The sequence below is a fragment of the Leucoraja erinacea genome, chromosome 13 (assembly GCF_028641065.1).
Source record: "Leucoraja erinacea ecotype New England chromosome 13, Leri_hhj_1, whole genome shotgun sequence".
NCBI lineage: Eukaryota > Metazoa > Chordata > Chondrichthyes > Rajiformes > Rajidae > Leucoraja > Leucoraja erinaceus.
In genome coordinates, this window is record NC_073389.1 from 8,041,008 (window position 1) to 8,065,539 (window position 24,532).

Sequence of the window (24,532 nt, forward strand, 5' to 3'; positions counted from 1 at the left end):
ATCTAACCTTCCAGAACAGCCTACCAAGTGGAACCTTATCAAATCCCTTGCTGGTCCATATAGATAACATCTTTGGCTTTGCCCTCATCAACCTTTGGTTACTTCTTCAAAAACATATGGTGTCCTAAAATGAGGGGACTATGTATAAACACAGCTGTAATTTCTACATGGTGAAACCAAAATGTATAAAAATAGCCTTTATAAAAATCTCACAATGTGCACTTTAACCACATGTGATTTTTTTCCATTACAAATTTCAAATTGTGGAGTAAAGAAGCAAATAAATAAATGATGGGTCTTTGGCCCAAACATTATGGAGAGGGCACTGTAGATGAATCTAATGCAGTTTCAATTTTCCCCTTAAGAACTGTGTCAATTCATTTAATGATTGGGGTAACTAACAATTTCCGCAAAATTAGTTAAAAAAAAAAAGGAAATTAAGGTCTAATTTAGGATTTAAAGCTAGGTTGGTCCATGTGACGGAGCACACAAAAAAATAACAAATGATTGTTCTTTCTTCCCAATTTTCAGTGACCACTGTTCAACATCCTTTACCATTATTGTAACAAAAGGCCACATTAAGAAGATCGCAAGAACAAATCTATCTTTTAGTCCACTATATTACAGCATTTTAAAGCATTGTTGCACAATCATTGCCTTTTGGGTACTTAAAGAGGGGTTAACTATCAAATACTGATAGTGGAGGGTTCTCCATTGGCACTGCATGTTGAAAATTCAGGCACAGTACAAATCATATTGTTGAATGAGGTAATATACTTTCAATATGCAGCTCTGTAGGTTACATTTCTGAACACAAAGTGAGATTCTGGGCTCGAATGGTCTTACCGTGAATATAAAAGCAATGCTTAAATTGTTTGCTATCTAAATGTCCTTGCATGATTTTTAATACAAATACATTTACAGAAGATTTCATGTATACTAACTTGTACACAGTGTCTGATTTTCGCAACGAGCTTCATCCAACTGTTTCCGGAGGAGTCTGATCTCAGTCTGAAACTGTATATTTTCAGTCTTTAACGATGCATGGTCAGCTGTGTCCTGTAATCTTTCATTCAGTAGCTCATTCTGCTTCATGAGCAAACAAATCTGGCTTTTGGCTTCGTTTAGTTCAACCTGCAAGCAATGAGACACGTTTACATACACACTGACTTGTTAGTGTGGAAGTTAAAGACAAGGTTTTTCTGCTCTTCATGGGTAAATTCTAGCCTATAATTCATTATGGCATTTACATTTGGATAAGATTCTCACAGAAGTGTTTAACTATGTTCTACCATGGGCGGCTTGGCGGTGTAGCGGTAGAGCTACTGTTTTACAGCGCCAGAGACCCGGGTTCGATCCTGACTACGGGTGTTGTCTGTATCTGTCTCTGGATCAGGCATCCTCATTCTTCAAACCAGCCATTCTGAAAGTCAACAATTACAGAGAGGTCCTTCATGCCAAGAATCCCAGCAGGCAGATATTAGGTGATATTAGTAAGAGGTGCAAGGGATATCAGTGCAAAAAATGGGGTATCATAAACCCTGTCCCAATCTTGTTAAAATTGTCAGAGTAATCCAAGAACCCATCTGACACAGCCGCTCATATTTCAAGATTCAAGATTCAATAGTTTATTGTCATGTGTCCCTGATAGGACAATGAAATTTGTGCTTTGCTTTAGCACACCAGAACATAGTAGGCACGAATACCTAGTCGGCTCCAAAATGGACACACTGTTATTCAAGCATATCAGATAATTAATACATAAATACTGAAATACTCACATCATCAACTCTCATCTCTCTTTTGCAGGAGCATGATGCCCACTCTAAGGCCCTTTCCAGTGACAGAGTCAGTCATAGAGCTATACTGCACGGAAACAGGCCCTTCAACACACCTTGCACAAGCTAACCAAGTTGGCATACCGGGCATGTTCCATATGGTTGCATTTGGAGCATAACCTCTTCTTATCCATATTTCTGTCCAAATAGCTTTTAAAGGTTGTAATTATGTCTGCAACTATCGTTTCCTCTGGCAGGTCACTCCAGATACAGCTACCTTGTGATGAAAATGTTGCCCCTGAAGACCCTCTAATTCATCTTTAGCATATGCCCTCTAGTATTAGAAGCTTCCACGCTGGCAAAAAGACAGTGAGCGTTCATTTTATCCACACCTTCATGATCTTGTGTACTTCAACAAGGTCGCCCCTCTGCTTCCTAAATTAAAAGAAAAAGTGCCAGCCTTTTCAACCTCCCGCTATAACAATAAGAGCATCACTGTTGTATTGACGGACTTCCATCTCCTGCTGCATAATCATTAATTTAGTTCCATAACCATTCATCATGTGTGACATCCAAGATGGGAGAAGTATATCATCACCTGCTTTGATATTTATGTCAAATGTCTATAGTTGAGAATTTGTTAAAATAATGGCACAGAACTTAAAATGGAAATATTATAGATAGCCATTGTTTCACTTCTGTAAACAATCTCCAATCCAGGTTGAAGACAGATTGTATAATGGCAGGGCTTCCAAGGATCCCAATGAGCCATTAATGAATGTCCTCACAAATGTAATCCTGGATAGATCCAACCTGATAGAGCCTTCATCAACTCAGAAGAACTAAATTTAACTGTAGACCCAACTTTTCAGTAAAGAGTGGTTCCTTTCCTCTTAAGCTGCTAATTTAACACAGTTTTACTGAAAATGGCCATAATAGTGAGATAGCAAACTTCCTCAAAAGTTAATTTAATAATATCATGACTTAAAAAGAGTTATAAAACAGTCAGTTGTTTATATTCTTTGTTTGTACCATTTGCATGTTCACTAAACTTCACTTTTGTTTGACCAATCTAAAAAAAAATACAATGGACTAATTTCCTTTATTTTTTCCTAGCCTCTTGATGTTCATTTTGGAAGAAGCACATCAAAAAAATAACAGATCTGAAACTGTTTTTCAACTATTTTGTGTCTTTAATCTGAAGACTGACATATTATATACCATATTTACATATCCATGAATTATTTTCCTCTGGTCCTTATTTTTAAACTAAATTGATGATTTGTCTGTGGTTAAAAAGAAACAGTGTTTCTACTTATCTTCAAAAGCAGAATAAAAGAAAAATCTTTATACAATTTACCTCCAACTTCATCGCTTGAGCGCGGGTTTGTTGATGTTCCTCTTTACTGGACTGTATGATAAGAGATTCTTCATGTAACCGAGCTGCTTCTCCTGCAAAGCAAAATTATGATAAAAGATAATAAGTACAGATACCATAAAATAAGTACATGTTAAAGTAGAAAATCCTAAACAGAAATTACTACTTATCAACTTCTCCATATAGCTCAGCCCCTGGCAACATCCTCATAAATCTACTCTTCACCCATTCCAGCTTAACAACATCTTTCCAATAACAGGGCGACCAAACCAGAAGGAAATTATTCCTTCTTTCCACAAGGAAATTATTCGCCTTTTTAAAGCATTTAAATTTGCCAAATAATAAATCATGCCTTCAATTCTTTTCTCATTTACTGCCACTTTCTCCATTCTTTTCCGATAATCATCCTGCAGTTCCAGCTGATACCTATACAGAAGAAAGCATTACATTATTTAATAGTTCATAACAACAAATTAAAAAATCTGTATTAAGTACTGTCAACTAAGGAAAGAAGGATTCCATCTCTTCCAGCTTTTTGATGAAGTAAAAAATGCAAACACTATCTGACCAGTGTTATTAATATGGTAGCAGTTAATTTGCTTTTATATGCAATTATTTTAAAATAGATTATGGTTATTACAATAACAATTTTTCACTGAGCTTTTCCCCCCAGTGAAATCAAATAGCAAGCTGTCTATTTCAGCAACGCAGAGGACTAAACTCTGTCTTAAAATTTCAGAATTAAAATTCAGAAAATTCTCTTCTAAAAAATGGGTTAAAACAAACTAACAGTACATTAGAAAAAACACAGAACTGTATTGGTATCTTTCAAAATTCCACCAAAATACATTATTTAAAATATTCAAATTTTTTACATAAATGAAAAAATCACTCGTTTTCTGAAGTAGCCTGTGAAAAAAGACAACGAACATAAAGTTTAAACCAAAGATAGATACAAAAAGATGGAGTAACTCAGCGGGTCAGACAGCATCACTGGAGAAAAGGAATCGGTGATATTTTGGGTCGAGACCTTTCGCTTATCACCTACACTATGTACTGTGGATGTTTTTAGTCAGATATTTAGTATGAAAGTTTTTAGTCAGATATTTAGTATGATCCATTGATCATGGATCGTCAATAACACAAAATATAGATAATTTAGATGTTCTTATGACATGATTGTGCAAAAAATAATGAATTTGATTATCTTGAGAGTGGATGTTTGTGGATGTTTGTGGATTGAGATACAGAGATCGGATTGTGACCACCGCTATGATTTTGCTCACAGTCACAGCTAGCAGGCAAGACAAATCGGGGCCTAAATAACATATTTCGCAACATCGGATTAAAATGAAATTACACCAAAAACTAGATAAGGTTAAATAAACCCCCTACAGTACATACCTTTTGTTTTGTCCTGAACTTGCAATCCATGATTTTGAAGGGATTGAAGGGTCCCGATTTTCAATAGTTAAACAACGTTTTCAAAAAAATATATCGCGAACGGGATAACAGAACAAAATTTCCTCATAAGCTTGTTTTACGAGGAAATCCCTCCCTGACAACCAATAAAAATCTGCATTTAACTAACCTTCCCCACAGCCTCTCAAGTTGCACGCAGGCAGTGAGCAGATCAAGAACGCCACTGATGGCAGGAATTTGTAACAACCCTATACAATGGCCTGTTTTCTTTATCATCGTTATTTTTTTTGCATATCTTTCATTCATTTGTTCTATATCTCTCTATATCACCATCAATATCTCTCTTTTCCCTTTCCCGGACTCTGAAGAAGGCCTCGACCTAAAAGGTCACCTATTCCTTTTCTCGAGAGATGCTGTCTGACCTACTGAGTTACTCCAGCTTTTTGTTTCTATCTTCGGTTTAAACCAGCATCTGCAGTTTCATCCTATACTGTACATACTTCATGTTCATTGTCTTTTTTTACAGACTACTTCAGAAAACTAGTGATTGAGTAATTTTTAAAAGCCTTTTGTTCTTTTCGTATCCATGCCTTGCCACTGTACATCATATTGGAATGCTGTCACTTCAGCATTATGCTTTATTTAATTTTCCTTAAAATGCGATAGGAAGTTTAGAATAGAATAGAATAGAATAGTTTCTTTATTGTCATTGTAACATGGGCCATGTACAACGAAATTTAAAATGTCAGCCAGTCAGTGCAGCATTCAAACATTTCTAAAGCTAACGAAACATCCACGGTAAAATAATAAAGATAAGCAAATAAATAAATATCACAGACAAAGCACGCATACACACCCAACCCTCCATCCTTCTGTCGATTTCACCGTTACCACAGTCCCTTAGTCTGTATCGCCCCTGCGTTCCTTGGCGGCTACATTTAGTGCTTTTATAGCAGTGGGGTAAAAACTGTTTTTTAGTCTATTTGTCCTTGTCCTTGTGGATCTGTACCGTCTGCCTGACGGCAACAGTTCAAACAGGGAGTGTCCGGGGTGGGAGATGTCCTTTATTATATTCTGGGTTTTTTTGGTGCAGCGGGAACTGTGTAGGTCCTCCAAGGTAAGGAGAGGGCAGCCGACAATCCTCTGGGCGTTGTCAATGGCCCTCTGGAGCGCTTTCCTCTGAGCCGCTGTGCAGCTGGTGTACCACACGCATACACAGTATGTTAGTATGCTCTCAATGGAGCACCGATAAAAGGACAGCAGCAGCCTCTGAGTGATGTTGTTTCTTTCTTCCTGAGCACCCTCAGGAAGTGCAGTCTCTGCTGGACCTTTTTCAGCAGCGCAGTGGTGTTCACGCTCCACGTCAGGTCCTCCTCAATGTGGATTCCCAGGAAGCGGAAATCCGCCACCCTCTCTACACAGTCCCCTCTGATGGTCAGTGGTACCATGTCCGTTTTGTTTTTCCTGAAGTCTATTATTACCTCCTTCGTCTTTGAGGTGTTGAGGAGCAGGTTATTTTCTTCGCACCACACTGTCAGCTGCTCCACCTCATCCCGGTAGGCGTACTCGTCCCCCCCGGAGATGAGTCCCACCACTGTAGTGTCATCCGCAAATTTGACAATGGTGTTGCTGTGGTGGGCGGGGGTGCAGTCATGTGTGTAGATGGTGTAGAGCAGGGGGCTCAGTACGCAGCCCTGTGGAGAGCCGGTACTGAGGCTGAGGGCCGTGGATGTGTGATGGCCCACTCTGACTCTCTGGCTTCGACCCGACAGGAAGCTATTTATCCACGTACAGGTGGAGTGTGGAAGTCCCAAGTCCCCCAGTTTGTCCACCAGTTTGTGGGGAAGGATAGTATTAAAAGCAGAGCTGTAGTCCACAAAGAGCATCCGCACGTAGCTCCCCCGCTGCTCCAGGTGAGACAGTGCAGCATGGAGAGCTGTGGCTACAGCGTCCTCTGTGGATCTATTCGCTCTGTACGCAAACTGGTGGGGGTCAAAGCTTTATAAAATCACTGTTTTTTGCTTATTGCATTTTGAATCACACATGCCTTACTTGCACAGTTCATTCTTAAGCTTTTGCTCGTAAGACTCCTCGATGTTTTTTACTGACAGCTCCCGTCTTTGGAGACTGTCTTCTATACTCTTGTTCTTCTGCCCATGCAAATTCTGGGTCCTGAAATGGGAGAAATACCATGAATTACATCTGCACCCAGACAATTAATATACATTCACGAGTGTGAAATCACAATTTTCTATTCTGCTTTCCAATAATATATCCAAATTGGTTATTTCATTCAACTTATAAACAGATGCAACAATTAACTGGGGTGGCGCAGTGATAGAGTTGCTGCCTTACAGCGCCAGAGACCCGCGTTCGACCCCGATAATGGGTGCTGCCTGTGCAGGGTTTATATGTCTCCCTGTGATCACATAGGTTTTTTCTGAGATCTTCGGTTTCCTCCCACACTCCAAAGACGTGTAGATGAATTGGCTTGGTATAAATGTAAATTGTCCCTAGTGTGTGTAGGACAGTGCTAATGTGCAGGGATCATTGGTCGGTGTGGACTCGGAGGGCCGAAGGCCCTGTTTCTGTGCTGTATCTCTAAATTAAACTAAATTAAAAGTTTACCTGTGCATATTAGTTATTTAAAAGCATGAATTATTAACCTCAGAATGGATACATTTTCACCAGAACTTTACAAATGATATGAATAAAACAGAGTTAGCAGCGGACTTCATAACATGGGGCTATTTCTCATGATTCACCACAGATATTATTTTAATCTAGAAAAGGTTTTCTGGCAAATCGCTAGTAAGATGGTTTCATGAATAATTATAAAACAACATGCATATGAACCCTGGTCTCAACACGGATTTAACAGTCAAAACAATTTATTTTAACGGCAGCAAATAACAGAACTTACAGGAACTAGCAACATTTTCAGGTGGTCCAATCAGATAACAATGATGTGGTCTAGAAATTACAACAATATGGACTTGTAATAACAATATTATCAGTTTGATTATATTCTTTTTTAGAAGTCATGAAAAAAAATGGTTGCCAGTTATCGATTTAAAGAATTGCCCCTCGCCAACTCACTCCGAAAATACGTAGCCAAGTATTTCTCACTGAGTACTTCTTATGAGATTTATTTTCAATATGTAAATTCCTGTCTAAAAAAAATGATACATAGTATGTTGGCAGATAATCTTCCTCCTGAAATGCTGACCAGAAATTGGCATGGGAAGTATTATTTAGTTTAGATATACAGCATGGAAACAGGTCCTTCGGCCCACCGAGTCCACGCCAACTATTGATCACCCTTTTCACTCTAGTTGTACATTATCCCACTTTTTCATCTACTTAGACACCAGCAGAAACCAATTTAAACAAATCCGACTCAGAATCTTTACAATCTGTAGTTTACATATTTGTGATTTTTAAAACAATTCATTACATTTATTTATTAACAACAGGCATCTCAAGTTACTGGAAAAATGCTGTCTCTACAAAATCCTCCAGTTGGAAGGTTTTGCACCACATTTTCTCCCAGCCCTATCTCGGAATTACTGAGATCCTTGTTATATTCTTAGGTACGCAATGTCATTTGTATAACCAACATCAAATTCCTGAAACATAATTCCTAGCTGCCATTGGGAGTCATTACAACGCAAGAGAAAGGCATAGATTAAAGGATATGTTCAAAGCCTCCTTCAAAACATATTTGAATGTTTATGAATTTCTTGTTGTTTCAGAAATAATAAAATATTAAAATAAACTTAAAACATTTAAAACCTTTTCATTTAAAAACTGTGAAGTACTGTTGGTTCCCTTCGTCCCTGCTTTTCTGCATTGAAATAAAAGCTGCCGTTCCCATGTTGGACCCAATGGTGTAAAGAAAGATAATTGACTTGAAATAGTAACTGCTTTTTCTCTCCCTACACTGAGTACATCAAGCATTTTTTGTTTATTTTTCAGCATCTGCATTTTTAAATGCATAAATCGGTTTACTAACATGGATAAACTCAACTTTATCACTGCTCCTGTTTATCCCGTTTTCTAATGTTATAGGCCATTGTGACATAACTTGATGTTGTACTTACAACTCAAAGGATTCAATTCGTTGCCTAAGTTCTACTTCTCTATTACGTAGAGCTTCAATATCTTTCAGTAAACTTTGCCTTTGCATATAGATTTCTTTCTCCTCAACCTGTAATAAAATAAAAATCCTAGTCTGTAAAATTATAATTTCATTAGATATTGTACAATCAAAACGTAACAAAATTAATTCAGAATCCAGCTCAATATAATCTTTCACATTTGTAGAATTGACATTAAATTGACATTCTTAATTTGCTGCATCCATTAAAAATATTCCACTATATCAGCTTTCTGCGATGTTTTCAACAAATCAACATTAGAATATTTCTTAGCCACAGCAAAATCTTAATTAATAAAAACAAGCTCAGCACTTGCACAGGAAGTAGCAGTTCTCATTTCCTGTCTTAAAAACAATGCTACTTTATTCTGGCCTCTGATTAATCCAATTATGCAGATTAACTTCCAAATAATTAACTTCCTGGAAACCCAGGGTGTACACTGCACTATAAAATAACTCATCACAACAGCACATTCACAAAGGATTGTGAGTTACTCATAATCATAATAGTATTTTATTAGCCAAGTTGGCGGCGCGACTCACCCGTTGCAGCGGCCCCTAGAGCCTGTCTGTCTTTTTTTTTTATTTTTTGTCTAGTTAAATGTAGTGTTTGGTGTTTTTTAATAGTGTTTTTAAATGTGTACATGTGGGGGGGACTGTTTAAAATCTCTTCCCTGTCCGGGAGACCCGACCTTTTCCCTGTTGGGTTTCCGTTGTCATTGGGGCCTAGCACCGTGGAGCAGCCTCCAACCTGAACGACCCGGGGGTCTCGGGAGACTGCGGAGCTGCGGACTACTCACCACCGTGGGGGGATGGCCGGCCTCGGAGCGTGGGGATCGGAGCAATGGTGACTCGCTGCTGCATTCGACTCCTGGGGCTCAGTCTCCAGCAACGCAGCCGCATTTGAGGGTGAACTGGGACATCGGGAGCTCGCGGGTCCTGGGGGAGAGATGAGCTTCCCGGAGCTCCCACAACGCGACTTCTCCAGCCCATATGCGGGGTTGGAATGACCGGGACCGTTGCATCACCTGGCGCGGCTTCCTGGCCGTGGGACTCACCAATGCCCGTGGGGGTTCCAACCTTGTACTTTCAGACCGGGAGCGGGGCCGTAAATCGCCCCGCGCGGCCTAAAATGGCCGTGGGACTTATCATCACCCGCCTGGGGGCTTGGACATCGGGAGAGAAATTGAGAACAGGGGAGAGAAAAGACTTTGCCTTCCATCACACTGGGTTTACTGTGATGGATGTTTGTGTGAATTTAATTGTGTGTATGTCTGTAGGACATTGTCTTTGTTTGTATGGCTGTGGAAACAAAATTTCGTTTGAGTCTCACTGGGGCTCAAATGACAATAAATTTGTATTGTATTGTATTGTATGTTTTGCAACATACGAGGAATTTGATTTGCCATAGTCATACCAATAAAGAGCAACAAGACACCCAAATAAATTTTAACATGAACATCCACCACAGCGACTCCCCCATATTCCTCACTGTGAAGGAAGGCAAAAAAAAGTTAAATCTCTTCTTTGTTCTCCCGTGGTCGGGGGCCTCGAACCTTCCATTGAGGGGACGGTCTTGGCTCCCGTAGCTGGCGGTCGGGCCCTCCACGTTGGGGCGATCAAGCTCCCGCATCGGGGGATCTCAGCTCCCCCCGCGCCGGACGATCGGACCAATGCTGTTTAACTCCCCATTCAAAATGCTCTTAGTCTCAAGCAGCCGTTGGATTTGAGGATGACTCATTTTCACTACAACACTACGGGTACTGGAGTAGCCGATGAGTTCAATATAGAACCCATAGGGTCTGCCATGAGTGGAGTGGGAATGCTTGGTGTTGCAAGTTGGTGGAAGACTGGGCCCCTTCTGCTACTTACAAAGTCCAACAAGGGGACTCGTGGTCCTCAACACCATCGCAAATGCACCTTCTCCACTGCAAGGAATGGGTCAGAAATTCCCACTTGTTTAGTAGGGAGAAAGGACATTTTGAAAAAGCCTTTGAGGACATCCTTGAGAACATAATTCCTTCTGTCCACCATGAATTATTTTCCTTTGCCATGACAGAGTTGGGAACAGTTTCTATTTTGAAGGTCCCGTGTAGGTTTGATTTCAAATGCATTGAACAACTTCCAATATAGAGAACGATACAAGTTACTGAAAGGAACTTGTTCACTTCGGTCACCGCTTCCTGGTGATTGCCAAATAAATTGTTTCAATGAGGTGTTGCATTTTGGGACGTCTAACAAGGGTAGAACCTACACAGTGAATGGTAGGCCTCTGGGGAGTGTTGTACAACAGAGGGATCTAGGAGTGCAGGTGCATGGTTCCTTGAAGGTCAAGTCGTAGTTAGATAAGTTGGTCAAAAAGGCTTTTGGAACATTGGCCTTCACGTGGTCCGCCCTGTTTCGACGAATGCAATCAAACCAGCGTGCACAATCAAATAGAACAAGTTGTCCTACAACTTTAGGCTGTGAATGCCTTGGGCAAGAAGAAGACGAAGATCAGTCAGAGTACTGAGTATAGAAGATGGGAAGTCATGTTGCAGTTGTATAAGACTTTGGTGAGAACGCATTTAGAGTATTGTGTTCAGTTCTGGGCACCATGTTATAGGAAAGATATTGTCAAGCTTGAAAGGGTTCAGAGAAGATTTACGAGGATGTTGCCAGGACTGGAGGGTCTGAGCTATAGGGAGAGGTTGAGTAGGCTGGGTGTCTGTCTATTCCTTGGATGGCAGGAGGATGAGGGGGTGATCTTATCAAGGTGTATAAAATCATGAGAGGAATGAATCGGATAGATGCACAGAATCTCTTGCCCGGAGTGGGGGAATCGAGGACAAAAGGACATAGGTTTAAGGTGAAGGGAAAAAGATTTAATAGGAATCAGAGGGGTAAGAGGAGGCAGGGACTATCAAGGGAAGCCGATTTGTACTAGGAACTAAGCATTCACAAAACATCTTGTGTTCATGTACAGACAGTTGGCACATGAAGCTGTGAGGGGGGAGGGGAAGAACAATGGACAATGGAGGACAAAAAACAATGGGGGACCCGGCGTGGGGGGAACCGCTGTGGTGGTGGGGGGGAGAGGGGGGGACAAAAGGGGGAGCCGGCATGCTTGGTAACTTTGTCAGCGCCATAGGTGACTGCTATTTGTTTATGCAAGCAAAGAATCTCACTGTGCCTGGTCACATGTGACAATAAAGTATTCCTATTCCTATTCTATGGTGCATATGTTGAAATTGGAGTGATTGGAGACATGCCAAATTTCCTTAGCCTTCTGAGAAAGTAGAGGCATCGGTGAGCTTTCCTGTCCATAGCGTCAATGTGGTTGGCCCAGGACACATTGTTGGTGAGTTATATCTTGATACTTGAAGCTCACGACCATCTCTACTTCAGCACCATTGATACAGACTGGGGCACGTACTCCACCCCACTTCTGGAAGTCGATGACCAGTTCCTTCATTTTGCTGACATTGAGGGAGAGGTGATTGCCTTGACACCATGCTAGTTAGCTCTCTATCTCCTTTCTGTACTCTGCTTCATCATTGTTTGAAACCTGACCCACTATGATTGTGTCATCTACAAAGAGCGTATCAGGTATAGAGTAAGGGGATGAGAGTGCACCATGGGGGAGGGGCACAGATTAGTAGGCACTAGTTGGTGATTCTTCGAAACGGCCAACAATTCATCAAATCGTTCAGTGCAAAACAAATAAAGCAGGAATTTCACTCTCTCTCTCTCCTTCCCTCTGTCAATTTACGTGATAAATCACTGGAAAGGATTTCTCACCAGGTTTTCTACGTCTTATCTAACAGATTACCACTCATGGGTGAAAATCTTTCCTCTACCCTACCGAAAATTAGAGCTCAACCATTGGAAAGACGGGAAGAAGGGTCTCGACCCGAAACGTCGGCAATTTCTTCTCCATAGATGCTACCTCACCCACTGAGTTACTCCAGCATTTTGTGTCCACCTTCGGTTTTACCAGCATCTGCAGTTCTTTCTTAAACAAGACTAAGAACGGCGACAGGCAAAAATACAAGAAGACAAACAGTATGGTTCTCCATCACATTTGTAATATTTTACATGTAGACTTCCAGTTTCATTTCAGGCAATCTATTTGCTGATGTACAGATATAAAGTAATCATATTAAAGAAAAACTAATTAAAAAAGAAAATCTCAGCAGGAAAAAAACACCAGAGCACAGTAATTGGATATCATCCTCTTTGCTGTTCCAAACAGTTGCTGTATTTAGAATTAATACTCATTTGGGTCCCACATAACATTTGAAATTACTCAAAAAAATCATTTAAAACTGCATAAAGTTTAAACCCAGAAACATGCATTAAAATGGGTCCCACCAGAACCACACTTAATTCAGAGGCAGATATACAGAAGGACTTAAGCTCATGAAAGCAAACTCTGCTTGCTGCCAGACAGCAATAATACACTCAATATCTGCCATGGAGAACAGAGAGGTAACAGGATATTAGGAGAGCATTCCCAGATTCACTGGGAAGATGTGTGTCACCAGATGATACACCTGACGTTAGTAAGCTACAGTCTGGTATGGGATAGAGGGAATCTAGGATGGGAGTTCTCTCGAGGGTAGGGCCATCACATCTGCACTGCCTCAGAGATTTCAGCTGAGGACCAAGACGGGGATAGTGTCAAGACCAAACTGCTGCGAGTGCATGAGAACATGGTTAGCAAACAATCAGACCTGCCTTGTAGAATGCAGGAGATGACAAAGAGCATTGGAGGACTCCATCTTCTCATTCTCACAGGAGATTATGTGAGGCCAGAAAACCACAACCTCCACTGGATTTCAACGACAATTCCATTGTGATGCCTATACATTCAAGTGGCAGCTACTGTGGAGGCATATAAACGCTTGCCAGTTTCCATGTTGTCTCATTCTGAATTCAGCTAAAGGTCAGGATTCTGCCACATGAGATCAGCTTCTAAAGCCAACGACAAGTTAATAAGTTAACTTGATAAGTTAATAAAGCAGAGAATGGGCATTCATGAACAAATCTATATTTGCACTAAGTAGTTAGATGAAAGTCAGCATGATTCCAATGACTATTACAAACTTTAACAGATGCATTGTAGAAAGCATACTGTTGAGTTGCATCGCAGCTTGGTTTGGGAACAAGGAACTGCAGATGTTGGCTTATAAAAAAAAAAGACAAAGTGCAGGAGTAACTCAGTGGGCCGTATTTCTGGAAAACATGGATAGATTATTTATTTATGGATTTTATTTGCGTTTTTTCCAATCTATTCAAACCTACCTCCTGCTGTTTCTGAAGTCTCTCAATAGCATTCTTCTCTCTTGCAATTAACGTTTCAGCTTTCAATTGGTACATTTTATCTAGTTTCAATCTGTGGTCTTCGCCATCCTTCCTTGACCGCTCCTTTTCCTGAATCTGAATTTTAGTTAATTCCACGTCCTTAAAATGCTGCACCTACAATGAACAAACAAACTGGGTAAGTTTCTTCAACATCAAGATGAACTCTTAAGATAATGCAAATATCATGTCGACAGTAATACGACTGGCTTTGTACCATAACTAATAATGGTTAAGATTGAAAAAATTAAGACTGCAGAAAAACATGAGATCTGCAAGAGAGAAGAGAAATTGTTGCCAATTGCAGAACATAATTGGTGTTTGGGAGAATAGCCAACCAACATGACCAAACGCACTAACATACCGTTTTTAACAGTAGTAAAGGATCAGGGAAGGGGAACGCTGAACAGGGAGACTGGGGCCAAACATGAACTACCAAAACAGGTTAAGACAAAAGTTTAAATCTGGAAGAAATGTAGTTAAATTGGGATTTAAGAATACTTGGAATGCAACCAAAAGAATGAGATCAATGAGAGGGTATCTAGTCGTAAAGTGAGGTCTGGAAGTTATGAACCAAATCAGATTTGAGGAGAGAAGGCAAGACAAAGTTGAGAAGAATGTTGAAAAAAGTTCGAGAAGAATTAGGTGCAAATTTATACTGATATTTTTTCAGTTCCTCAGGCCCAATACCAGGCACCCACACGAACCTTGACCCATCCCACCCGCTGTAAATGGATGGATTGTAATTATGTATTATCTTTCTGCTGACTGTTTAGCACGCAACAAAAGCTTTTCACTGTACCTCGGCACAGGTGACACTAAACTAAACTCCAATCACTAACCTATTTGCAAATATCTATGCGCATCTTCAGACATAAATGCCTCATTTTAGTGATATAGCATTATTGAAATACAATGGAGGAACAAAGAATGAATGAGAGCCAGTCCAAAACTAACTCGGTTATCATATTGTCACACGATGGTGTCACAAGTTGGAGGTGAGTAAATGCAAGTGTACTGTAATCCAGTGGCAATAAATTTCAGCCCGCATTAACTAATATTACAATGGATATTGATAATGTTGGAACTGTGCTCCATTTGACAATATCAGTATGGTGGAGACAAAAATTTCTCTATTGAAAAATACTTCCATTCAGATAGTGCAATGAAGAAATGGCAACATCCCTCTCCTTAAAACAACCGTCCCACAGTTAAGGCCCTGTCCCACTTTCCCGAGTTACTCACAAATTCTCCCAAGTTTTCCCCTTGTTTCAAACTCGGGGAATGTCCGTAGCGAGGCCGTAGGAGTCGGTAGATATTTTGTAGCGGCTCGTAATGCCAGCCGTAGGTACTCGGGGCATCAGGTAAGTCTGGACTTTTTTCAGCATGTTGAAAAATGTCCACGATTAAAAAAAATTGCCCCGAGTACCTACGGCTGGCTATTACCGTAATTCTCCGAATTTGAATCAAGGGGAAAACTGGAGAATTCGTGAGTAACTCGGGAAAGTGGGACAGGGGCTTCAATCTGGCCAGTTGCACATGTTCATCATCATTTATTTTCCATGGTCATATTTATGTTTTGTGGCTTTGCAGAATTGCTTTGATAGTTGACTATTATCAAACTGTTTTCAAATGTCTCTGATCACCCCTTATCCTCCTGCGCTCCAAGGAATAAGCTCTAGCTTGCTGAACCTCTCCCTGGAGCTCAGGCAATCAAGACCTAGCAACATCCTCGTAAATCTTCTCTGCATCCTTTCCAGCTTAAAACTTTCCCATAACTGGATGACCAAGACTGATCACAATACTCCAAATATACTCAATACTCAGATCGATGAAGGACAATGAGCTGAAAGCCTTCTTGATCACCCTATCTACCTCCCATCTGTTTTGCCCTTCACTCTAACAGGAATATATGCATGCCCTCTACTTGTCACCACACTTTTTAAAAATGTGCGTTCCTTTGCCGGCAAACAACCTTCTCCATTCAACTTGAGCCAGTTCCTGTATAATATCATCAAAGTTAGCCTTCAATTCCTGCTATTTGGGGGCCAGTAGTACACTCCCAACAAGGTGAGCATCTTTTTATTTCTTAGCACCATCATACAGACTCACTGGATGAACCACCAGTAATCTCTATCTCTGTATAACTAAAAGTCTTTGTCTTGTTTGTGCCCTGTGTGTGTCAATCTGGATAATTCCTACCTTCTTCCAAACGATAAACATCTTCCTGTCGTATTTCCACCTATATTCCCGAAGTTATTAATCGTTGAAATTTTACAAGCAGCCCGCTTTCTTCAAACTCACCCATTTTGGAAAAAAATACCCAAGTGACGTCACAATGCACACGCAAGGTAGGACCGGCCACTCCAGGAGGGAGGGACATTCCAGCACTTCAACCCCCCCTCGCCCCATCACCCCTCCAGTGCACCAATCACAATGGGCTCTCAAGCTGCCGAATGCCACACCCACTGCCCCCCCCCCCCCCCCCCCCTCCGGGTTATTCATGATTAAAGTTTCAAAAAAAGCAAAACGGGTTGCATTGGGGAAATGGGTGAGTGCTGGAATATTACATTGGGGGAGCAGACACAACGGGTCTACACTTGGTCTAGTGTTACGTACAACCTGCGCAGTTAATCTCGAGTGTATAGGTAAGTGGGCAATGTGATTTGACGGTTATTAGTTAAGCTGTTAAATATATTACCTAATTCAGAAATACTACATTATGTAATATTATATGACGATGATAACAAATAGCATATGGTGTACCACCTCTTGCTGTAGCTCTGCCTGAAGTTGTTCTTCTATCTGTTTGCGATATTTAAGTAGTTTTGTTTCCCAAAAGTCCTCTTGCATATTTGTTGGTTGATAAGTCGCATATTCTTCGTCAATCATTTGAAGTTTGTCAACTGTGAAAAAGAAAATGAGAAGCTAGGTGCAAAACACAGGCAAAATCAAAAAATCAGAAATGGTGGAAATTGCACATTTACACTGTCATGCTGCTACTGATTGGAGCTCTACAACCAGCAGAAGTTGCCAGTGGTGATAAATTATTCCGAAATGGTGTAACAGATTTACATTTGAAATATTGTATCTCGATTTGATTCATTAGTACAATACAACTTCTAATGGTCTCTGACCACTTACAAGATCAGCAGCTGAGACATTAGCCAGTTAGCCACCAGTAGAGCAGGGGAACACCATGAGGTGATCTTTCTCATTTGCTCACTGAAAACTGGCTCATTACAGGTCCATCTCTGTACAATTAAATTGAACGTACTGCCATAATATTTATCTTAATTAGTCTCATGCCTTTAAAAGCAAAATAGCATAAAGAGAAAAGCCCACCCCTTTCCTTACCAATAGACTCCTTATACTGTGGAATACAGCTGGTCTGGACCTCTGCATCTCGATAGTCTTTTGTTAGGCGATGATCAGTCAGCTCCATCAGGAATTGAATAAGAAATCCTAACAACAATACAAGTATTATGGATCAGTTAAGAAACCTTTTGATCAAATATTTCTGAAATGACTGCTACTACTTCTTTCTAAATGTATTATTGTAGTATTTGAATCAGCTCTATTACCTTTGTGATGGTCCTTTTGATGATGTGAGATCTGAAGTTGGAAAAATAAAGCATATGTTATCCACAATCTGAAAAAAATAACTACCAAAATTAATTTACAATATGATCGAACACACACTCACAATGGACTTGTACAGTTCTGATCTTGAGCTTATTTTCATGATCTGTAGCAGATCTTTTGATGTAAATACCTTTGGAAAAATAGAAGTGAAATTAATTTCACAAGTGCTAATAATAATATCACAAAGAATCCATAGAGAAAACACATAATGTCAATCCATCAAATTCAATGCATATGTATTTTCAGTAGGGCCGTCTGGTATGATGAAGAAATAAAATACAATAAATAAAGAAAACAACCTTGCAATGAATCAAATGCTGTTTTACCAGCCGAAAGCTACACTATTACAAATAACCAATTTTACCCCTGAACAGTGCCTATTCAGAAAGTTTAAAAAAATAAATCATAGAATGAATAGGATACTGCAGGGAAATCTCATACAAGATGCTCAGTTATTTCATGTAATGTACAGTATATCGCAGGAAAGCCTTTGGTTGCTTCATAAAAATATTCAAGGAATAAGCGATAATAACCAAGGTAATATGGGATATGAAATGATTTTGAGAAAATTACTGTTATATTTCCTCTTTCATATAATCCAAAGAACTAAGAACTACTCTTTTATCGGAAATATCGGAAAGACTAAATAGGTACTTAGATCTGAAGAATCGTGATCCCAAAATGATTGCAATTCAACATATTCATGATATTAAATGTTGCACTGTAATTGGTATATGGTGTACTGTGGAATTTCACAATAATAGCTTAATATTATTACTCTATTGTTAATGAAGAACTTTACTGAAGCACTTACCAAATAATCTCTACTATCAATGAATGAATCAATTAACATAAAATCACATCCTACATTTTATCTTGGTATCCAGACAATTAATAATCTTAAGAATATCATTAATAACTGCCTTTGCAACTATTCAATAACACCACCACCAACCCGATGTAAAATTTTAATAATAACTAGACCAAGTGGGACCCATTGGGTCCCGTCCCCTCAACGCGCGGTTGCCGGGGGGGGGGTGGCGGCCTGCGGCGTCACACACACCTAACCATCCTCCCCACACACATACACTAACCACCCGCCTTGATTTTATATTAATATTATTCATTCGCTCCTTTTACCCCATCCCCTGCCCTATCCACTCACGCACAGCCCCCAACCCGCAGGCACGGGTAGAGAGTGAGAGGGAGGGGGGTAGAGGAAGGGCAGAGGCAGGCAGAGGGCGGGGGCAGAGGCAGAGGCAGTGGAGAGGGCAGGGGCAGAGTGGAGAGTGGAGAGGGCAGGGGCAGCGTGGAGAGGGCAGGGGCAGAGTGGAGAGCGCAGGGGCAGAGGGCAGGGGCAGAGGGCAGAGGCAGTTGGAGAGGGGAGGGGCAGAGTTTTCAGAGAGGGGATTTTGGACTCCGAGGGGCAAAGGGCAGGGGGCATATGTAGAGGGGCAGAGACAGAGTGGAGAGGGCTGGGGCAGAGGGCAGACAAAACAGAAGGCAGGGCCAGAGATAGCGGGTAGAGGCAGAGGGCAGAGGACAGAGGCAGCAGGCAGAGACAAGAGGGCAGAGACAGAGGGAAGACGCAGCGAGAGGGCAGCGACAGAAGCAGAGAACGGCAGCAACCTCCCCACCATGCGCTGACATGAGAACCCCAAGCGAGACAGCGAGAGGGCGAGGCGGGTGGGTGGATGAGGGGACGAGGTGGCGAGGGCTTGAGCGGGCGAGTGAGCATCGACCAAAGGACCGCGAGGTGGGCCACCGCAGTCTTCAGCTATGATCTTTGGTCTTCAGTCGACGGAAATGATTTCATCTCCAGCTGCGCCGTTTGAATACACGGGGGGGGGGGGGGGGGGTGAGGAGGGAGGAATGACGTCATTCGTAGCGTGAGGAAGAAGGCACGCAGACCCATTGTGACATCATCAGTGAAAGACAGTCATTTTGAAATTCAAAGTTTTGTCAGATTTTTCAGATGAGGCGATTTTGGACTCCGGGGGAAAAATGTCTACCGGAATATGTAAAAATGTTACCGTTACCGCTTTGTTTTTTTGCGAAGATGTGATTACACACAAATACACACACACACACACGCACAAATAAATACACATCCAAGATCAGTTTTATATGTATAGAGATGTGATTGCAAAAAAAAAATCATGGCCCACAGATATCACATAAATTGTGGATTGGTACCAAAAGATTAAAACAGATGTTTTCATATTCTTCAGCCCTATGGATTAATGCACTGAAAACGGTGAGATCTGCAGAATGTTATACCCTGGGTCATAGAATTGTACTGGGGTAGTGTAGCTCAAGCACAGCAATAGAAAGGGCACTACTCTAGAAGAAAGGAAATCAAATAATTTGGGGTTCCACTTCCTGGTCACCATCAGCAGCTCCAAATGAAATCATGCACATAACTAACACTCCAAACAAAGCCAAAATTGAAGTCATTGTGATAGTCCATTCGAAAAGAAAGAAGCACTAACTACCCTAATAAATGTAAAGGCTGCTGGAACAATGCACTAACATGAGCCAGTGACTTCATGTTACAGAGAAGAAAATTAAGGGGACAGAAGGGGCCTAAAGTCGGATTAAAATTGTTATCAACTTGACAGCAACACATTTCATGGGGCTATTCATTTTGTAAAAAAGCACTGACAGTTTAATAGTTAGGTACTGATTTCATATCAATAATCAGTTCAACTACTTGCTCCTTCAAAATGAAGTTTGCTTCCTACTAGTTTAATTAAAAAAAATAATATTAATACAATTGTGATTTACCTTCTCCTTTTCTAAGCCACATTCTGGAAAGAAGACGGACAGTGAGTACTCGTATCCTGTCCTGCTTAGGTGATCGGCTACAATGCTATTTGCTGCCATAATTAATAGTGAGTTTTCATCCGTAGAAGAATGCTGTCGATGGTGACCATGTGAAAGTAAACGTCCATTTAAATCCGGCCGTGTTAGCTCATGAACAAGCTGATTTCGAAGCTGAGACTGGACAAGAGAAAATTTACGTGAGAGAAACTTTTGAAGAAACTTGCTGATGACTAGACTAATATTTCCAGTTATTTCATCCAATACATTGTCATTTAATGCTGAATTAATGTTACAATTAGCATTCTTGGGAAATTAGTTTGTACACAGAACTATGATGTATTATATACATATTACACAAATCAATATTTTTAACAGCAACCCAATTATAGTAACTGCAAACTAATTATAGAATTAATGAGGTTTCGCAGATGAAATTAAAAATTATAGAGGTTCTGTAATTATGAATTTAAAAGATAACATGCAAACATGAGGAAGCAGCTATTTAACACCATTTACAAGGCTCCACTCAATGAGACTGATATTTTAAGGGATCTACAAGGATTGCAAGATAACACCATTTTGTTTCCACATCTAGTGTGGGGGGTTTACTTAGCTGTTAAGATATAAATCCTGGATTATTGTGCAATAATATAAATTTCTTTCCATGTACCTTTAAAGAATCCAAGACACCTCTGTTTTTGAACGTCTGATAAAGTCTTCTCCGAAGTTCTTCTGAAGAAATAGCTTGACCAGTTCCAGAAGCCATTTTTACTTTTATTTATAAAAAACTGCAGAAGATTGAACAAAAAATATGTATATTACAAAAACACCGAGATCAAGAATCATGGTTAGAATATCTGAAAATATTTAGTTGTTTTGCAGAGATAAAACAGTTGCACATAAATTAAAATCATCAATAAATAAACTATGTTGACGTGCAAAATAACTGGTTGAAACTAAAGATATCTTAAATTCTATACAAGTTGTCCTACAACTTTAGGCTGTGCACGCCATACGCAAGAAGAAGATGATAAATTCTATCATCTGCCAGGGCCATAAAGGTCCTGTGCCGATTTTTGTTGACTGCTGCAAAATCCGTGTACACTCCTTCACGGATTTATACTCCTTATACTAAGAGATTAGTATACAAACTTAAAGCACACGGTATTGGGGGTTCAGTATTGATGTGGATAGAGAACTGGCTGGCAGACAGGAAGCAAAGAGTAGGAGTAAACGGGTCCTTTTCACAATGGCAGGCAGTGACTCCGTGCTGGGACCCCAGCTATTTACAATATATATTAATGATTTGGACGAGGGATTTTTTTGACGACGTCATAGTCGCAGCAGGTCACTGAAATTTTTCAAAATGTTGAAAATCGAGCGGCGACCAGAAAAAGCTACGACTCTTTGGGATACTACTCACGACCTTACAGGTCAGCAATACCAGACATGTTGCGGGGTGACGCCTGTATGGTCATGAGTAACTGCTCAAAGAGTTGTACCTTTTTCTGATCGCCGTTGGATTTTCAACATTTTAAAAATATTCGGCGACCTGCTGCGACTATGACGGGTTCTGGCAATTGCCAAAAAAAATCACGTAATTGGGACAGGCCCTTGAGATCACCAATCAATAAACTATGTTGAAATACAAAATAACTGGTTGAATCTAAAGGTTTCACAAAATCTATCTGCGAGGGACAGACACACTTTGTTGCTCAAGTTCATCTGCAGAAAATGCTCTACCATGCATCTCTGCTCTTCAGGAATCAAGAGTGAGAGTCATATGCACCTTAACTGGAACAATGAAACTGTGACTTGGTGCAGCTATACAGGCATATTATAGATACTAATTGAATAGGACAACATGTACAATCATTAATGCCAGCACTGTTTCCCTGTTTCCCACTCCCTCTTTCTCAGAACATTTCTTCAACGGTGGTGACAATTTATATACAGACAGAAGCAGCACTGTCAATTCCTAGGATCACACCCCTGGCAGGGAGGCCGCCTGGCCCGTCATGGCAGTGCCCAGACTTTCACAAGTTGGTTTCACCTTTGTTTCTCATCCCCCTGCAAAAGTTCAAGTTCAAGTTCAAGTGAGTTTATTGTCATGTGACCCTGTATAGGACAATGAAATTCTTGCTTTGCTTCAGCATACAGAACATAGTAGGCATTTACTACAAAACAGATAAGTGTGTCCATATACCATAATATAAATATATACACACATGGATAAATAAACTGATCAAGTGCAAATAACAGATAATGGATTATTAATAATCAGAGTTTTGTCAGAGCCAGGTTTAATAGCCTGATGGCTATGGGGAAGTAGCTATTCCTGAACCTGGTTGTTGCAGTCTTCAGGCTCCTGAACCTTCTACCTGAAGTTTGCAGGGAGATGAGTGTGTGGCCAGGATGGTGTGGGTCTTTGATGATATTACCAGCCTTTTTGAGGCAGCGACTGCGATAAATCCCCTCGATGGAAGGAAGTTCAGAGCCGATGAGCAAAAACAGGAAAGTAGACTATTATCTGAATGGTGGCCGATTAGGAAAGGGGGAGATGCAACAAGGCCTGGGTGTCATGGTACACCAGTCATTAAAAGTAGGCATGCAGGTGCAGCAGGCAGTGAAGAAGGTGAATGGTATGTTAGCATTCATAGCAAAAGGATTTGAGTATAGGAGCAGGGAGGTTCTACTGCAGTTGTACAGGATCTTGGTGAGACCACACCTGGAGTATTGCATACAGTTTTGGTCTCCTAATCTGAGGAAAGACATTCTTACCATAGAGGGAGTACAGAGAAGGTTCACCAGACTGATTCCTGGGATGTCAGGACTTTCATATGAAGAAAGACTGGATAGACTCGGTTTTTACTCGCTAGAATTTAGAAGATTGAGGGGGGATCTTATAGAAACTTACAACATTCTTAAGGGGTCGGACAGGCTAGATGCAGGAAGATTGTTTCTGATGTTGTGGAAGTTCAGAACAAGGGGCCACAGTTTAAGGATAAGGGGGAAATCTTTTAGGACCAAGATGAGGAAAACATTTTTCACACAGAGAGTGGTGAATCTCTGGAATTCTCTGCCACAGAAGATAGTTGAGGCCAGTTCATTGGCTATATTTAAGTGGGAGTTAGATGTGCCCCTTGTGGCTAAAGGGATCAGGGGGTATGGAGAGAAGGCAGGTACAGGATACTGTTGGATGATGAGCCATAATCATGTTGAATGGTGGTGCAGGCTCGAAGGGCCGAATAGCCTACTCCAGCACCTATTTTCTATGTTTCTATGTTTACTCTTTCCAAAGTCCACCATCAGTTCCTTGGTTTTGCTGGTGTTGAGGGCCAGGTTATTGTGCTGGCACCATATGGACAATTGCTCGATCTCTCTTCTATACTCTGACTCATCCCCATCAGTGATACGTCCCACAACAATTCCCCAGTCACACAGCCCCCACCTCCCTCGGCCGTTGATGCTGAGCTGAAAGACCTCCCTGTAGAAGATGAGGCTCCGCCAGCAATCACCCCCCCCCCCTCCCCCCCCTCCAGCACTCATCCCCTTTCCAGCACTACTCACCCCCCCCCAAGCCTGCACTCATCCCTCCTCCAGCATTCATCTCTCCCCCCCTCTCCCGCACTCACCCCGTCGTTATCGCAGCTCCGACCAAAGATCTTATAGCTTTGCTAAAAGCTAAACGTATAGGACGTGGTATAAGATCTTTGGCTCCGACGCTCCACCAGTAACTCCGGCAACCGCGGGACGTCGGGCGGGCCGGTGGGCGTGACGTAAGACGTACGGACGTCGAGTGGGAGAGGGGGGCTTGACGCGAGACGTCGGGTGGGTGAGGGAGGCGTCGGATGGGTGACGCGGGACGTCGGGGTGGGTGAGGGGGCGTGACGCGGGACGTCGGGTGGGTGAGGGGGCGTGACGCGGGACGTCGGGTGGGGCAGGGGGGAGTGACGCGGGAAAGCCCGTCGCCTCAGTAAT

At 41.2% G+C, this 24,532-nt stretch overlaps 1 protein-coding gene across 2 annotated transcripts in view; it reads right to left on the minus strand.

Annotated features, from left to right (window-relative positions):
- Positions 1 to 24,230, minus strand: part of ofd1 (OFD1 centriole and centriolar satellite protein) — a 78,266-nt gene extending 54,036 nt beyond the window's left edge. For both annotated transcript variants that reach the window (XM_055644386.1, XM_055644385.1), the window contains exons 1-13: positions 24,187 to 24,230; positions 21,222 to 21,339; positions 20,513 to 20,728; positions 17,787 to 17,855; positions 17,665 to 17,695; positions 17,438 to 17,545; positions 16,850 to 16,986; positions 14,024 to 14,197; positions 8,682 to 8,788; positions 6,631 to 6,750; positions 3,509 to 3,582; positions 3,139 to 3,230; positions 945 to 1,134 (exon numbers count right to left, since the gene is read on the minus strand). In XM_055644386.1, the coding sequence (XP_055500361.1) occupies positions 945 to 1,134; positions 3,139 to 3,230; positions 3,509 to 3,582; positions 6,631 to 6,750; positions 8,682 to 8,788; positions 14,024 to 14,197; positions 16,850 to 16,986; positions 17,438 to 17,545; positions 17,665 to 17,695; positions 17,787 to 17,855; positions 20,513 to 20,728; positions 21,222 to 21,317 (1,414 nt within the window). In that variant the 5' untranslated portion in view covers positions 21,318 to 21,339; positions 24,187 to 24,230. The remainder of the gene's footprint in view (positions 1 to 944; positions 1,135 to 3,138; positions 3,231 to 3,508; positions 3,583 to 6,630; positions 6,751 to 8,681; positions 8,789 to 14,023; positions 14,198 to 16,849; positions 16,987 to 17,437; positions 17,546 to 17,664; positions 17,696 to 17,786; positions 17,856 to 20,512; positions 20,729 to 21,221; positions 21,340 to 24,186) is intronic.
- Positions 24,231 to 24,532: the final 302 nt, after the last annotated feature.